Source organism: Symphalangus syndactylus, chromosome 8 (assembly GCF_028878055.3).
Source record: "Symphalangus syndactylus isolate Jambi chromosome 8, NHGRI_mSymSyn1-v2.1_pri, whole genome shotgun sequence".
Lineage (NCBI taxonomy): Eukaryota > Metazoa > Chordata > Mammalia > Primates > Hylobatidae > Symphalangus > Symphalangus syndactylus.
Genome location: NC_072430.2, coordinates 78,781,847 through 78,799,929, shown reverse-complemented (window position 1 = coordinate 78,799,929; position 18,083 = coordinate 78,781,847). Strand labels below are relative to the sequence as shown.

Sequence of the window (18,083 nt, the reverse complement as noted above, 5' to 3'; positions counted from 1 at the left end):
TACTTTTGTAAGTGGAAGAAAAGGAGAAATGAGTTCTGGGGAAGAATGTCTGCCAATTTGATCTCAGTATATTCAGTGCATTTTGTCATTTGTTTCCAAATGTATATCTCCAGCCTGGAGATGTAAATGTCCTCTCCCTGAACATCAGATTAATCCACAGTCAGCATGTTCATTTGAATGCCTGAAAGGCATCTCAAATGGAACTTTTCTCCACCAAACCTCCTCCACCCACAGTCTTTCCGATCTCACTTAATAGAGGCCTCGTCCTCGCAGCTGTCGAAGCCAAAAACCTGGATCATTCATGATTCTTCTGTTTCTCATGCATCCTTCATCAGGAATCCAGTGAACTCAACCTTCAAAATATACCCAGAATCCAACAAATTCTTATCACCTTCATTGCTACCCCCTGGTCCAAGCTACTGTCGTTCTTCACCTGGATGTTTTTAATAGTTACTGGAATGGTCCTTCTGCTTTTATTCTTTGCCTTCCACAGTCTGTTTTCCACTGGGCAGCCAGAGTATAGATAACTGAAAAATACGTGTCAGATCATGACCTTTCCTTGTTGATAACCTTCCCATTTCTCTTAGTAAATGCTAAATCCTTAAAATAGCCTACATCCCTTGACATGATCAAGTGCCCTGTTGCCCTTCTGACCACACCTGCTAATATTCCCCTCTTCACTCACTCTACTGCAGCCACAATTGGCTCCCCGCTTTTCCTCAAACATTATAGGCATACTCTCCCCTCAGGATCTCTGCATGGCTGCTCCTCCACCAGCACTGTCTTTCTCCAGATCTCCACATGGCTCATTCCCATTGAGGTCTATCCTGACCACCTCACTTAAAATTGCAACACTCCCAACACTTCCGATGCTTATCCTGCTGTTTTTCCCATCGCACTTGCCTCATTCTAATAGAGTGTTAACTATAATATATCATATTCATGGTTTATTGTCAGTCACCCTCAGTAGCAAGTAAGCTCCCCATGTGCAGATGTTTTTTGCTCACCCGACAACACTATCTCACAGTTCTCCCTACAGAGATTAACTGTGGAAATTAAAAGGAAACTAGGTCCTTTTTTTAATTTCCAGATTTGTGTAGTTTCAAATTAATTTATCCTGTAGTAAAAACTAGAGCTGGGTGCGGTGGTTTACACCTGTAAATCCCAGCACTTTGAGAGGCTGAGGCAGGAGGATCGCTTGAGCCCAGGAGTTTGAGACCAGCCTGGGCAACATAGTGAGACCTTGTCTCCGAAAAAAATTAACATTTAGCTGGACATGGTGGTGCACACCCACAGTCCCAGCTACTTGTAAGGCTGAGGCAGGAGGATCACTTGAGCCCAGGAAGTCGAGGCTGCAGTGAGCCATCATGCCACTGCACTCCAGCCGGGGTGACAGAGGTGTCTCAGAAAACAAAAACCCTAACTAGTGGTTTTTATAGTAAGTAGAGTACTCATCTTTTATTCTAGAAATTCAATGATTGAATTTCAGTATCTGAGCTGGCACTACTGTTATAAATTGGCACTTTTTAAAGGCCCCAAAGTTCAGAGACCATACATTTTTTATCATGGCAAAAAGCAAATACATTCTTCATTCAAAGAAATGAGCCAGAAACTGTGAGGAAATTTGGGGTAGAGATGGTCAAAATTTGTTTGAATTAAAAAGCTTCAGTCATTGTTCAGTTCCTGAAATTTATCAAATCTGCTTTACCAATGCTAGGAAATTTTCACATTCATCTTATGCCAATTTTTACCTGACTTCAGTTCATTACTATTGAGTTGGTCTGTTTTATAAGTTAGAAACACTAGGATTTTTTATCTTGTGTCTTGGATGTTGCATTCTGGTCAGATGTAGTCTTCCTAGCATTTCAAGGCCGCCATCCTGATTAGGACTCAGCAGCATGGAGTCTCGTTGAAATTACCTTGAAACCTTTTTTTTTTTTTTCCCCAAAATGGAGTCTTGCTCTGTCACCCAGGCTTAGAGCACAGTGGTGCAATCTCGGCTCACTGCAACCTCCGCCTCCTGGGTTCAAGTAATTCTCCTGCCTCAGCTTCCCGAGTAGCTGGAATTACAGGCACCCGCCACCACACCTGGCTAATTTTTGTATTTTTAGTAGAGACGGGGTTTCACCATGTTGGCCAGGCTGGTCTCGAACTCCTGACCTCACGATTCACCCGCCTCGGCCTCCCAAAATGCTAGGATTACAGGCGTGAGCCACTGCACCTGGCCTAACCCAACTTTTAAAAGCACCCCATCTTTTGACCTTTGAGTAGAAGCAGGAATGTACTGTGGTGCTCTTTTTTGAGATCACAGAATTCCAAATATGTTAATTGTTTTCAGTTATACAAATGACTAATGAATTGAATGCAGTCCAACCTCAAAGGAATGTGCTGGGTTTTTGTTCATTTGGAACTAAAACATTCAAATTAAGATGGTTCTCTTCAAAATTTACACCCTTGGAAGAGTCACATTTATTTCAGGGCTCTCGCCATCAGGCAAAACATTTGGAAGTGCCTTCAAAGTCTGCCGTGCATTCTTCTGAATGTCTGAGTCATAGAAAATGTGTGCATTTTGAAGGTAGATTTGATTTTTTTATAGAAAACAAAGTAATTTAAAACTAAGTGTAACGAATCAAGCAAGTAAATGTTGGACGGTACATGTTTTGGTTTAAAAAGAAAAAAGTATGAATATCAATAAGATTTTCTTGGGGTCATAGTGGGTAATGGAGTGACATGGTTAGTATACCATTGCTGAAAAGGGATTTTCAAAATATTTTAAGCAATGTATCATTCCATAAGTATTATTCTAAGGTCACTTCATTTGAATGTATAAGTTTTTATCTGTGTCAACACATCTGAGTTTTTTGTAGTTACATCCTGTATTCAATGTCCAATTTCCAAAGTGGTCAGAGTCCAGGACACTCAAGTGACAAAACTGGATGTTCCCTCCATCCCCAAAAGTCCAAGTAAATAGTGTTGCCACATTGAAACTAAGAGCCTTTGGAAATCTGGACTTGAACCTTAAAAATAATTTCCAAAAGCTGTGGACAAGGAATTATGAGAAAGCATTTCTTAACAGTTTCAGAGCATTATCACAAGAATAGAATTCAGTGAACCATTTGTATCAGTTTTGTGTTAATTCTTTTCTTCTTGGTATTCGACTTGCTATTTTAGAAATTATGGATCCGGATGAGCAATTGGAAACCCTTCATGAAGCACTGAAACTACTGCCACCTGCTCACTGCGAAACCCTCCGGTACCTCATGGCACATCTAAAGAGGCAAGCTACAGACTTTGAGTCTTAGACTTGTATTGCATCCAAATTTTAAGGATAAAATGAAGGGTGAAAGAAAGGACAAATAATCTATTGAATGAATAAATAAATGCATAGCTATATTGTCTTTTGTGAAATTGCACTAGTTGAGAAGGAATGCTAAAAATATTTTACACTACAGTACTGAGTATAGACTTGATTGTGTTATAAATGGATTTGCAGTTCCAGTATATGTTTGCAGATATGCTAGGAATACCAATATTCTGCCAAGGACATGCACTGATTTTTGTGGAAAGAGAGAGTTGTGGCTGTAAAGACACTTGCATAATAAAGCAAGAAGAAAGCAACTTGCAAGGCAGCTCACTTTTCCTATCTTCTTGCTCCAAAAAAAGCACTTCAAACTTGGTGATAGGATTTTCAATTATTGAATTAATGTTGCCAGCACTGCAAACTGATGTAAAAAGTGGTGGAGTAAAGAAGTAAGGGATAAAGGGAGGAATGGAAAACAAAGTATTTCAGTTAGTTGTGGTTTGATGTTTTCAGGCAATAGTCATGCAGCTTTACTCCCTACTCGGTCACCCTCGATCTCTATCAGTTGAAGCAAAGATTTCCAAATTACATGACCAAGTTTTAGTGGTTTTAGGTTTTCAAAATATAAAACCAATCAGAAACAAAAATATATACGTTGCCAAAGGCATGAGTTATACAAAAATGATATTTTAGTCACTCATGAATGTTTACATTTTTCCTCTTTAAGAGCACCATGAGTTAAAACCTTTGTTTAATGTGCTTACAACTTCGCTTATAAACTCAGGTTTGCTTCCTATTGGGATGTAATTAAGTGTTCCACACTAAAACAGAACTCTCAAATGATATTTTCTGTGTTACTGTGCAGTGGTAAAAAGCATATAAACACATACCCTCCCTGACGATGGTGCCTACCCATAGCCATTGCTTATTACTGTCGCTGCTGTTCTCTCCCTAGACACTTACTCAACTGTCTACTTGCAAAACTACTCTATAGCAAAGACAGCCAGAGTGAAGGGAGGGTGGGTGGATTAAATCAAGGTGACCCAGTTCCTTCTCAGCTATTTGCAAATGTAGGTTTAGAACTATAGGCTGTAGGTGGGCTGTGGCAGGAGGATCCATAGATAGAACTGAATCCATACAGTGCAGCACATTAACTCAGGCTTAAGCCTCAGTGATCACCACAAGTTTAAATTATCTCTTGACATAATTTACTTTAAGGAAAGTCAGTACTTTGAAATTACAGAGAACCTAGTGGAAGAGTTGATAAGTGGACGCAAACTTTTACTGTGAATCTTGTTGTTTTAGTGTTCAAGCACAATGAAGAACATATGGCTTACACAGCCATTTATTCCTGTACTTGCATTTTGCAGAGTGACCCTCCATGAAAAGGAGAATCTTATGAATGCAGAGAACCTTGGAATCGTCTTTGGACCCACCCTTATGAGATCTCCAGAACTAGACGCCATGGCTGCATTGAATGATATACGATATCAGAGACTGGTGGTGGAGCTGCTTATCAAAAATGAAGACATTTTATTTTAAATTTTTGAGGGGAAAAGAAATGTTTTACAGATGAAGGAATGTTTTATAGTAATTTAATTTGCTCCTGTAGCTGCATTATTTCTTGATTAGAGGTTTGGGCATATAACCAGATTAAAGTGAAGGAACTTTCTGTTGTTTTTGTAGCACCGCTCAGCTGTCTTGTAAAACAGTGAACACACACTTTCTGGTTCTAGTAATCCTGGGTGTTTATCACGTTCAGAGAAACTCAAGCTATTGCATGATTAGCCCCCTATCTGGCAAGGAAACCCCATACAGAAGAAACAACAAACCTGCGCCTGCACCGTCTCTGCGTCCTGGGTAGTCTGTGCTTGTAATCCAGCATGTTTCACAGAGTAAGCCTGTTGTGACTTTGCTTTTGGGGTCTATGTCATTGATTTCTGATGCTTGTACAAACACGCACACACAAATGGATAAAACAGCACCTCTGGCTGTTGCATTACCATAGACCATATCACATGCCTACATTTTGCAAATGATTTCTGGTTTCTCTTAGTTCTTCTCTAACATAGTACTTTCTTTCCAGCAAAAGCAAAATGTGTTTTCAGATTTGTTACTTTAATAAGTTATCCATACCAATAAAAAGTGTACAACACAGAATTTTCTGTTAAATTATTATTGGTTTTCAGTTGTAATTTGGTATTTTTTCTGGCATGCATTTATTAATTTATTAAATTGGCTTTTAGAAATCAAAAATATTGATAGCTTACTTTTTTCTCATAAGAATATTCAGGAAAATGTGTTTGGCCATTTATTAAATACTGAGTACTTCTTCTAACCTCTTTTGTTTACTGTTAAAAGTGATAAGCTCCTAAAATAACCATTTAAAACTGCTTACAGTTAGAACAACCATTAATTCCATTTATTTTTCTTCTTATATTACTCTGGCAGAAATCTAGAAAATATTTTGACACTTTTTAATGAGAGGTTGGGCGGGAGTTCCTTCCAGAGCTCTCAGAAGAAAGAGGCTAACTAAAAAGAGTGAATTCTTCTAAACATTTGATTTGTCAAAAATATATGACATTGACATGCATTGAGCTGACAATGCTGCCTGAGAGATGAGCCCCAGAGGCCAACCTGGTGGCTGGAGAAGGGGTCTGCAGCTAGGGGCCAGGAGCCCAGATTCTGGGCCTAGAACTATCACTGGCCACCTGTGTGGCTTGGAGCCAACAACCATCCAGAGTCTGTTTCTGTACCTATCAAATCAACACCTTTCTAGAACGAAAGTTCCATCTTGTGTTCAAATTTTTAACAATAAAAGACACACGTTCAAACTTTCAAGATTATTCCAAAAATAATGGGAACCAATGAAAATATGGAGTGTTTTCATATTTTTGCCCCTAGGCTATAGTAGGAAATTGATACTATGCTTTTATTAATCTTGATATTGAGAAAAGTATGGTTTATTCAGTAGATATTCCATCTCAGCTCTCCTGTCAACCAGTCTCCTGTGAAGAACACCACTGCACTGAGCAACATCAGGTACGTAGATTGATAACACACAGAGATTTGTATAGCATAGAATGTTTTTTTTTTTTTAATGGAGGCCACCAAAAGGCACTAAACACCAAGGCAGTGCTTTGGACACATCAAACACAGTTCGTATGTCTGAGAAATCTGATCAAACAAATCTGTCCCTGGGTTAAGTAAACCAGTTGGACTGCTGTGTGTTCATTGCTGAAGTCAGTTTTCTACAAAGTTTTACTTTTAAAAGAGAAATTCAGTTATAAAGGAGTATGCTTTATTAGAATGGATTCACCATTTTTTCCTGAGAGAGAGATATTCAACTTTAGAGCAGGCACTTACTAGAATTGGAGGTATATTTGGAGCAGAAGGTCATAGTAAATAGGAAGCAGATGTTCAGAGAAAGTTCTGAGCAAGTCTTCAGACAAATTTATTGCTTACTGGCTCTGAAGAATGTGCTTGGTATGTTTTTACACAGAAGGATGTGTGGTTCATACCCTCAGGATGTATAGATAGAAATAACAGCCACTTCATCTGTGAACATGCTTGGACTGTTGGGTGACACTTCCTTGAAGAAACAATTCCCAGTTGCCCAGGGAGGGTTTTGCTCAATAATTAACCAGAATCTTCTACACGTATCTTTCTATGACCAGTGGGAGATTTCTTAAATCATGACTTTTTATGATGAGGCAGATGTTTCTATTTCTAACACAATCAGGAGTGAGAGAAGGAACCAATAAGCCTCTCCACCATCACCCACGGATTTGGCAGCACTACAGATACTCTGCCCTGAATGCTAAGTGTCTACATCTTCTCAGTTTTCTATATATCGTTTAATTATTGCGAAACCAAAGACTTCCCTTTTACATTATTTTGTCTTTAAATGTCAGTTATACCTACCAGCTGACCAGAAGTAGTCCTTCACTGAATTGAGATTTAAAACGTTTCTGTAATTGGAAGAATGGATATTTATCAAGATGTTTCTGGTTACTTGATGAGCTCAAATAGAGGCCCTCTGAATAAATTAGGTTCAGGGTTCTGATCATTGTGTTTTTTAATTTCTTTTTGTTAGTTTTTTGTCTTTTATATCTTTTGTTTTGAGTTCTGATCATTTTAAATAAAATAATTTATAGGCACTGCCCCAAAGCTGATTATAGATTATGGTCAAGTCCACTAAAAAATCAAAAAGTCTTTTTATAGGCCAGGTGTGGTGGCTCAAGCCTGTAATCCCAGCACTTTGGGAGGCCGAGGCGGGCGGATCACAAGGTCAGGAGATCGAGACCATCCTGGCTAACACGGTGAAACCCCGTCTCTACTAAAAATACAAAAAATTAGCCAGGCGTGGTGGCGGGCACCTGTAGTCCCAGCTACTCGGGAGGCTGAGGCAGGTGAATGTCGTGAACCCGGGAGGCGGAGCTTGCAGTGAGCCGAGATCACGCCACTGCACTCCAGCCTGGGGGACAGAGACAGACTCCGTCTCAAAAAAAAAAAAAAAAAAAAGTCTTTTTATAGCTTGATTTGCCCATAACAACTGCAAGGCACTCACATTTGTCCATTAGAGTTGAGCCGAACTCGTAGTGCCTTTCATGTATGTCATCACCATGCATCACACGCCCACTGAACATCCAGGTTGGTTCTGCCCCTTAGCTGGCATGCATTGTGGTAGAGGGGAATGTGAAGAAGTCTGGCATCAGCAAGGATCTGTCAGCCTAATTTTTAGAGATCTAGTTCTCACTTGCATTGTATCTAAAAAAAAAAGTCTGCATCCCTTGTAGCATCTCTGCTATTCATTCCATACACAGATCCTGTGTGCTAGGCACTGTGCTAGAACTTGGAACAAGATTGGTTCTGATTCTTGAGGAACTCACGGGATGCATTTGGACTAGTCACAGTTTAAAGTACTGTAAGCCTCAGTGCTAGATGTCAATAGAAAGCTACTAGACAGCGTGGACGGATTTGCATTTCTTTGGGAAAAATGTGAGCTCACAAGTCATACCCTTACAATTCCATTTGATACTTTGAATTTGACCTTAAACATTCATTTAACCGATAAAGAAAACACAGAAATAAAATGACATCATACAGAGCCGGTGTAAGTCTGTTTGGAAAAATCAAAAGCCTAATGCTTAGCTGCCCGTGCCTTTGGGCGAGTGTCATCTGGAACGGGACACTACCACATGAAAGAGCTACAGTATCCTCTGTCATGGACTCACTACTCCCTAACTTCCTGGCATCAGATGAGGATAGATGATGATGCTATCAGTTCTATTGCATTCTGGCATACTTACCTCATTTTAACCAATTCCATGCAGTTGACGGTCATTCTGAAACAAGGGATGGTCTCAACCTGACCGCTCAAAATCTCCCTGTGGCCATATATATATTTGGTCTCTGTCCTGGCTCCTGGCCTAGAGCTCCTAAAACCCCTGGAATTTCCAGGGTGATAGGAGAGTCTTTTGTTATTTATAATGACCCTTTGTAAGACCAGACTATATGCTAATGAGGTGGCTTAGGCTGGGGCCCTTTGATAGCCTCACAAAGGTTATCTTTGGGCTGGCCATAGGAAAGACCAAGTGATTAGGGGCTTGGAACTTTCTCTCCATTGACCACCAGGAAGGGGAGGGAGAGGCCCAGAGATTAAGCTCTGTAACAAACAACTAGATTTGGTGAGCTTTCTGGTGGGTGAACACATGGAAGTGTCAGGAGTGGGCACACCCCAGAGGGCATAGAAGCCCCCACCCCTCTTTCCATACCTTGTCCTGTGTGTCTCTTCTATTTGGCTGTTCCTGTAGTATCTTTCATAATCAACTGGTAAACATAAGCAAAGTATTTTCCTGAGTTCTGTGAACTGTTCTAGCCAATTATCAAACCAGGGGAGGAGGTTATAGGAACCCTTGATTCATAGTTCAGCACAAGTATGGGTGGTTCCCTGGGACTTGCAAGTGGTGTCTGAATTGGGGCGGTTTTGTGGAACTGAGTTTTTTAACTTGTAGGATCTGACACTAACTTGAGGTAGAGAGTGTCAGAACTGAATTGAATTGTAGGACACCTAGTTGGCGTCTGGAGAGTTAGAGAAGTTGGTGTGGAAAAAACCCACACATCTGGTTTCAGAAGTGTTCTGAGTAAAAATATCCCACTCACCATTTATCTAAAACAGGCTGTGATCATCTTCACATTTCCCAAATAGTAATGAGGGAAAAAAACTTAAGTTGCTGTTTTCTCTTGGTTTTATATAATCAGGGAATTAATCCTTTAGCAATTTTAATGAAGGTTGTATTAATACTTTCATTACAAATTCAAACATCTGTTGGTTTCATCACTGTTCTGCCTTATTAAAGTCATTAGGTCTCTCAGCAAATGCTTAAATAATTTTTAAAGTATATTTCACTAGTTTTGTATCTCATACAAGGATACTGCTCAGTTGATATTTATACATATTGAAACCAAATAAAGAGAGAGCTAAGCTAAAAAATTATAATTCATCACTACATATTGCAAGGAAAATTCTGGTTTATGAGTTTCATTGTTCTCTACTGAAGAGATTATATTTTCATACAGTCATAGCATATTTCACAATGTAAATGTTTTCCTCTATTGCTTATTCAACTCAATAGCACAAACCACTACCAAGAGTTAAGTATAAGCGACATGTGGCTGACCTAGTTTTTGGAGCTCTAGTGAACCCTTGGAAGTTTTGGGGGTTTTACAGTTTTTCAGATCCACTCAATTACATTGTAGCAGGAAACATGAGCATGTGAAGCTAGAAATCTTAGGATTGTTTTTTCTAATTCTGAAGCATAACCACCTAGCTGCCCATGCCACTGTGGTAAGACACAAAAAGCAGAGGAGGTCATGTTTTAGAGATTAAAATGACTCAGGAAAGGAAATGAGCAAAAAGGGCCTTCTAGAGGTAAAATACCATAAATTTGGAATGTTCTTAAAACACACCAGTCTTTGGTTGCCATTACCTCAAGCTTCGACCAGTTGGTTTCCTCTGATGTGTGTATAGGTATATAACTGGGGCACAGTCCTAGGCTTGTCCATGCAAAAAATACCCAGCCTGATGTTGGAAGCCTCTCTATATGAGTGAACGTTTTCCTAAGACAGTTTTTATTCTTACCAATGAATACACATAATAGGCAGGAATACTTTGTTCAAGTTCTTTAAAAACGGTATCCAAACTGTGAGAAGGTGATGACATGGGCATATAAAAAAGATTAAGTTCAGGTCAGGTGTGGTGGCTTATGCCTCCCAACACTCTGGGAGGCCAAGGCAGGCAAATCTTTTGAGCTCAGGAGCTTAAGACCAGCCTGGACAATATGGCGAGACCCCATCTCTACAAAAAATACAAAAATTAGCCAAGTATGGTGATGCACATCTGTAATCCCAGCTACTCAGGAAACTGAGGTGGGAGGATTGCTTGAGCCTGGGAGGCAGAGCTGCAGTAAGCCAAGATCACGCTACTACACTACATCCTGGGCCATAGAGATCCTGTCTCAAAAATAACAATAATAATAATAATGTTAAGTTTAGCTACATCAGCAGCAGCATTTCTGTCCTGAGATTCTAGAACTGGAAGAAGCTATTGATCAGCACTAGGAGAGAGCAGAAACTGTAGCCATGAAGCTCCAGGCCCTCAATCCATCAGTGGCCTGCTTCTGCTTCTCTGACTCTACCCTGCTTTAGGTCTGTGCCATGGTTTTCAAACTTTAGATCTTTCAGAATCACCTGAAGAACTTGATAAAGCAGCTTGCCAGGCCCTGCCTCCAGAATTTCTGAATTGGGGGGTCTGGGCTGGGGCCAAACATTTGCATTTCTAACGAGCTCCCAGGTGATGCTGACACTGCTGGTCCCAGGATCCCACTTTGGGGACCACTGGCTACGTGTTTCTTGCCCCTGGCTGTCCATTAGGACCACCTGAGTCCCTACTGCAGGCCAATTTTAAATCAAATGCCCTTTGGGCAAGGCCTAGGCAGATGGCGCTCCAGGTGATTCTGATGGGTCGCTGTTGTACCAACTAAATTACACTTCATTTCCTGTTGGTGCGTTAAAATGTTCCTGGGATTTGTTTTAATCAGGGATAGTAAGACAGCAGACATGGAAATGACTGTCATGAAGGAAGAAGTTCATAGAGACCCCAGAAACAGGAGGCACGGTAGACTATGCAGGATTACATGGCAAGAACCACAGTCACAGAAGAAGGGGGCAGAACATGGCCCAGAACCTTTTCTGGGATCTCCAGGGAAGGATGCATGAGGTGGGTAGGTAGCTGAGTGAGCTAGGATTGGCTAATTTGAATAATTTCAGCAGGCTCTGGGCTACGGGAGTGGTCTCCAGTTGTTGGGTACCTGGTCCTGGGGTGATTTAGAGCAGGGAGAATGTTGTCTGGTATGTGAGTTTGACAAAGGAGATGATTGGGGTTGTGAGCTCTAATGGGTTGGTTTATATGTCAAAGGTGTCCTCAAAGGCGAATTCTTTGCTCTGTAGGACTTAGCTAGCCCTGGGAGGAGCAGGATCTCTACCATCAATGCATCAAATGCCAGAGCATCAAGAAAACAAAAAATTGGAAACTATATTCCATACAGTTTATTGCTCCTAGTTCCCTTCAAAGTCACCTCCCAGTTTCTGACTCAAATCTGACTGTCCTCAATACTTTCTTTTCTTATTCAAATTTTATTCTAAATTGCATAACTTAACCTAAATTAGATGTTCTTAGAAAAAGGAAATGGGACTTTATCAAATTTTATAAAAATCACAAATCACAAGGAGAATGAATCAGATGCACACTTATTAACTAAAATCCTTAATTAGGAAGACCAGGGAGGTTCTCTAATTAGAAACACAGGAAGTCATTTTTATGCAACAGGCACTAAACTCAAGGACTTTCTGTGGAAATGTTAACTTCAAAGATTCAGTATTTCTCAGAGTGCATTTGAAAAGACTAGCATCCCATGTACTAGTCTCTTGTACATGTGAGAAATATGAATTGTTCCGAGAACTATGACAACCTCCATCAACCGAACACAGCTATAGGTCCTAAGAACTGAGACCACCTGTGTCAACATGACTTCGTTGTTTTGTCCAGGAAATCTTTGCCCAAGGCAGATAAGACTATGAAGCAATAATTTCAATTTTGCTTCAGAAATTCCCTATAGAGCAATCTACTTGAGACAGCACGCTGCTCACCTGAGCAAACAGCTTGCTTACCAAACAATAGCTTATCTGTCAAAAGTCCCTGCCAGACCCTGCTGGGTTGGCTAGTCTTAACTACTATATGCCCTGCCTTAAAAAGCATCTTAACCGACTTGAGCCGAGTCCCCCCAGAACCCTGCAAAATCCTCCTGTCTTCCTCATCCCGAGACACAGCTTATATGCCGTGGTTCTCTCCCTTTCTGCCTTGAGTTGTGTTAACTTAGTTTTGCTTTATCAGCAGGTGGTTTGGTGATGCATTAGATAGCTCAGCAGGTATCCCAAGAGGAAAGAGAACAATAGTTAAATGAGCTTGGGAAATACTGTATACCAATTCCACCTGTGTGGAAATTATCATCATGTTAGCATAATAAAGCTTCTGAGAAGTTCTGCATTTTAAAAAGTTGGAGAGATTATACAAACTGGCAACTTGTGTATGGGAAGCCTTATTGTTCCTGCAAACTTACTAACTCCTCTAAGAACATTTTTTTTTCTTAACATCAGTTTTAAAAACATTACTTTAGGTCAATGGATGAATGATTTATAAGAAATGAAGGATCCTGGCATCCTGCAGCTAATGGGAAGTGACAAGATGCCCAGGCTCCCCACGCTGAGAATGTCCCCAGTCCACCAGCAGAGCCTCTGCTGGGCCTGCCCTATGCCGGGAGTTCCCACGTGCTTAATGAGTTCGAGTTGACTGGAATCCCCGGATCTGTCAACATACAGCCTTTCGCTGAGGCACCCCCAGCAAGGCACCCATCCACTTTGTCAGAGTAGGAGGAGCCAGGATGCCTTCTTGCCCCAGATTCCCAAAGCCACTTGAGCAGCCTGCCCACTAACACAGGCCCAGCCCAGAACCAGCATTCAGTGAACACCCACCCGATACCCATTCCCATTCCAGATGGTGATACCGGAGATCAGAGGAAATCCCCACTGAGAACCTTCACAGTCTCTCAGTCAGGACAGCTAACTTCCCTGTTGTTTCCACTCTGGAAACCCCCTGGTTTTGTCCCAGGTCTGGGAGAAGAAATTAATAAATGATCAGATAATTCTAGGATCTGATGCATTGTCTGTGGAACCGGTGGCCAAGCAAAGAGGATGCGTGGCTCACAAAATCAAGGTTATTCCAATTGCCAGTGAGCATTTTGCAAGTGTGTTTCTTAGTATGTCCCTATTAACAATCACGAATATTAATTACAGCGATTAAAAGGAAACATCTGTGAAGACAGGCTTGAATCCTTATAGCTCTGGCTGGGTATAGCCAAATAAGAGCTGCCAGAGGGAAGCATCATCATCATGTCACTAGGAAGGGAGGCAGCAAGAAAGAGGGAGGGAGGGAGAAAGGGGAAAAAAGAGAGGAAGGAGAAAAGAAAAGATATTAATAGATACTGTTCAGGCTAGGCCCTAGGACACTGATTCGGTCTCCCCTCTCCCTTTTTCCTCCCTCTCCCCCTTCCTTGCTCTATTACTCTGGCTTGCTGCTAAGTTTTCAGATTGCAGAGCAATGCGTCTACAGAGGAAGCCAGTTTTTCACTTTGCAAAATCCATGCTGTTCCAAGTCTACTGAACTGAACATGGGTTATAGCAAAGTTGTTAATATTTTACCTGCCCACATACCACGAACCGCTTTTCTTTTTTCTTCTTCCAACTTTATGATGGGAAGAAGCAAAGGGTTTGGTGGCAGGTCATTTTGACGGGAGCTGAACATTTCTTAGAAGGAAGAAATACCCAATACCCCTGTACTCCTCTATAGTGGGGAGTCAAGAAGTCTCAGAGATGGCCAGGAGAGGACTGGCCCCGCTCAGCCTTAGCCTAAGATGCAGAAAAGCTCAGTCTGCTAGAAGAGGCCTCCCCACCCCCCACCCTCACTCTATACCTGGCCAAACACAAAGAAAAGTGGTAAAGAAAAAAAAATCTCTGTGATCAGTCAGCAACCCTGGGAGCTCCTTTCTTCCTGATGTGTTTTCCTTCATTGAAAGCCTGGCCCAATCAAAGACAATGCCAAGAGCAAGCTACTTAGTTCTCAGAATGCCCAAGGCCTTCTACAACGTTATGGAAAAAGACTCCAGGCTTGGAACGTAAAAACAAGGCTTGCCAATTATAAAAACTGCATTGTGGGAGAAATGAGAATGTTGGCCAGTCTGGGGCTGGGGCCCCTGAAATATCAAAATCGAGGGCTTGCTTTGATATCTACAAGCCCTGCAAAGCTTTCCTTGGGGTCAGCAGGGGAGGGTGACTGCAAGGATGATGGCCTTCCGGCCATTCACACAGGAAAGACCTCAGCTGGGATCGCCGCATTCAGCGTGGTGTGGTCATAGACAAAAGGACAAAAAATAACAAACGCTGGCAAGGATAGAGAGGGGAACGCTCGCACACTGTTGGTGGGAATGTAAAGTAGTATTACCATTACGGAAACCAGTACGGAGATTCCTCAATAACCTAAACTAGAACTACAGTGTGATCCAGCAATCCCACCGCTGGATATACATCCAAAGGAAGTGAAATTAGTATGTCAAAGACACTCGCATGTTTATCACAGCACTACTCACAATAGCTAAGACAGGGAATCAACCTAAGTGTCCATCAACAGATGAATGGATAAATAAAATGTTGTGTATACAAAATAGAATATTATTCAGCCATAAGAATGAAATCCTGGCCAGGCACGGTGGCTCACGCCTGTAATCCCAGCACTTTGGGAAGCCGAGGCAGGTGGATCAAGAGGTCAGGAGATCGAGACCACCTGGCTAACACGGTGAAATCCCGTCTCTACTAAAAATACAAAAAATTAGCCGGGCGTGGTGGCGGGCGCCTGTAGTCCCAGCCACTCGGGAGGCTGAAGCAGGAGAATGGCTGAACCCGGGAGGCGGAGCTTGCAGTGGGCCGAGATCGCATCACTGCACTCCAGCCTGGGCGGCAGAGCGAGACTGTCTCAAACAAAACAAAACAAAACAAAACTCCTGTCATTTGCAGCAACATGGATGGAACTGGAGGACATTATGTTAAGTAAAATAACATGTTACTCATGTGTGGTAGCTAAAAAAAAGTGAATCTCAGAGAATGGTGGTTACCAGAGGTTGGGAAGGGACAGAGGATGACGACAAGGTGGTAATGGGGACAAAAATACAGTTAGATAGAAGAAGTTGTAGTATTCGATAGTATAGCAGGGAAGTTATAGTTAATCATTTATTGTCTGTGTCAAAATAGCTACAAGAATTGTGACACTCCCAACTCAAAAATGTTTGAGGTGATAGATTTCTCAATCAGCTGATTTAATTACAAATTGTATACAGGTATCAAGATATTATATGTACCCCCATATACATGTACAACTATTCTATATCAAAAGAAGGGCCTTAGTGAAATGGGAAAAGTTCACTTGTCGCCCTTGCAGGGCGTGCGACACGGGGACCGGCTCGCTTCTTCAGTGCCCCATTACTCAAGCCTCTAGGGAGCATACAGACGCGCAGGCTACCGGGCTCCAACCCCACGGCAGTGTCAGTGTCGAGGGGTGGGTGTTTACAGCTCCTGCAGCCCCAATGGGCGTGTGCTACCCTGCGCTCTTTTAGTTTTGTCGTCTATAGGCAGCTTGTATTAACCAGCTCAATGAGACCCTCTGTCTTGTTGCAAGAACACGGGACTTTCTGTATCCTGGGTGCCTGCTTTGCTGTAACTGAAGAATGGATCACACCTGGGCTTGGAGAATGAGTGCAAGATTTTGAGTAAAGGAAGTTCTCAGCAGATGGGGGAAGTCAGAAGGTGATGGAGTGGGAAGGTTTCTCCCTGGAGTCGGACAGCTCAGCGGCCTGGGCTCTCATCCGACTGCCACAGCATCATTCTGCTTCTGCCGATCAGTGGCATGGTTCCTCCGCCGTTATGCTCCTCTCCACGTCCTGCCATCTGTGTGTCTGCCTGCTAGGGCCTCAGGATTTTTATAGGCACAGGATGCGGGCGTGGCAGGCCAGGGTGGTCTTGGGAAATGCAGCATTTGAGCAGGAAAACAAAAATGCCTGTCCTCACCTAGGCTCCTGGGGGTGGGAGCCCTAGCCAGGGGCCACGCCCTTCCGCCCCCTTCCGTATCATTTAAAGGCACCACGCTCTTCCCTTCTCAGCACTTCCCTTCGGTATCATTAGGAAGCTCAACAGGAAGGGAGGTGGCTTTATCATAGGCTAGCCATTGCAAAATACTGTTTGAAAATGGGACTGAGAGCGTAGTTTGGAAAGAAGTACTTGTTCTGAATGATCAAAGGGGAAGATGACACGGAAACTCTATAAAAGGGTCAGATGTGTGTTCAAGGAAATGAAGCATTAAGGATCTGATTATTCTTTAGGTTTTTAACTGATCCAGGACTTGCAGTTCTTGTGTTACCAAGGGCCTGGTTTTCTGGTCAGCAGCACACAATTGTTTTAAATCCCAACCACTCATCCTAGTACTCCAAGCCCCTGAGTAGCCACAGGGGTCTTGCATTTCCCCCCCGGGCAATGGCTTGAGGGAGAGTCTCCTGCCCCTCTATGATTTTCAGGAAGAACTGATTCCCTGTCCCAGGTTAGATGGGTCTCCAGGAATACCCCTTAGTGACCAGAACAGAGCCCTCAGCCAGCCATCCTGGAGCTTCAAGCACCCTACCGCAGTGGGTGGTATCATCTGGGCCCCATATGTTCGCAGGGAAGGGCTGAAGAGCCCAGGCCTACAAATGGGTGGGTGACCTGGCAATGATGTGTGGTCACAGTGGAATCTGGTTGCCATGGGGATGCGAGGTTTTCTACTCAGGCTGTTTGAGAAGCAAATTTTTCCATTGTGTATATGTAAGCATACTGCAACATCTTTAAATTCCTTTTCTTTTTTAAACAGCATTCAGGGTGGATTCATACATTAAAAGAAAAATTCTAAAAGGCAATTTCCCAGAAAACAGCCTTTTGGAGGGTAGCTAGGGCTCAACCTTTGTTGAGGGATGAGGATAGGAGGAAGGGACAGGGGCCACTTTTCCGAAAGCACCCAGGTCTACCCTAGCTGTTTAACATCTATCTCTGTGCTGCTGCCAGAGGCTGGCCCAACAGTAGCAGAAGCTCCAGGGATAGGCCAAAGAAAGCATTTTTTTCTTCTTCAACCTTCAACAAGGGAAGTTTACCTTGTTTTCTTTCTTGCTATTCAGTAAATGATTCCACAGCCCAGGCCTCTGTCCTCTATCTCAACACACAGGAACAATTTTTTGAGCTCCTGTGGACTTCTTTTAGGAATATGGTAAAATATACATAAATATTACCATTGTAACCATTTTTAAATGTACAATTCAGTGGCATTAATTATATTTACAGTGTTGTGCAACCATCATCGCCATCCATCTCCAGAACTTTATCGTCATGACAGATAGAAACCGTACCTGTGAAACAATAACTCTCAGCTGGGTGGGGTGGCTCATGCCCCTAATCCCAGCAGTTTGGGAGGACAGGGCGGGTGGATCACTTGAAGTCAGGAGTTCCAGACCAGCCATGGCCAACATGGTAAAACCCGTCTCTACTAAAAATACAAAAGTTAGCTGGGGGTGGTGACACACGCCTGTAATCCCAG

General features: G+C 42.3%; 1 protein-coding gene across 10 annotated transcripts in view; it reads left to right on the top strand.

The window, feature by feature from the left end:
- The window catches only part of CHN1 (chimerin 1), a 210,557-nt gene extending 205,000 nt beyond the window's left edge, over positions 1-5,557 (top strand). For all 10 annotated transcript variants that reach the window (XM_055289797.2, XM_055289798.2, XM_063645607.1 and 7 more), the window contains 2 exons: positions 3,172-3,277; positions 4,672-5,557. In XM_055289797.2, coding sequence (XP_055145772.1) covers positions 3,172-3,277; positions 4,672-4,843 — 278 coding nt within the window. In that variant the 3' untranslated portion in view covers positions 4,844-5,557. The remainder of the gene's footprint in view (positions 1-3,171; positions 3,278-4,671) is intronic.
- Positions 5,558-18,083: the final 12,526 nt, after the last annotated feature.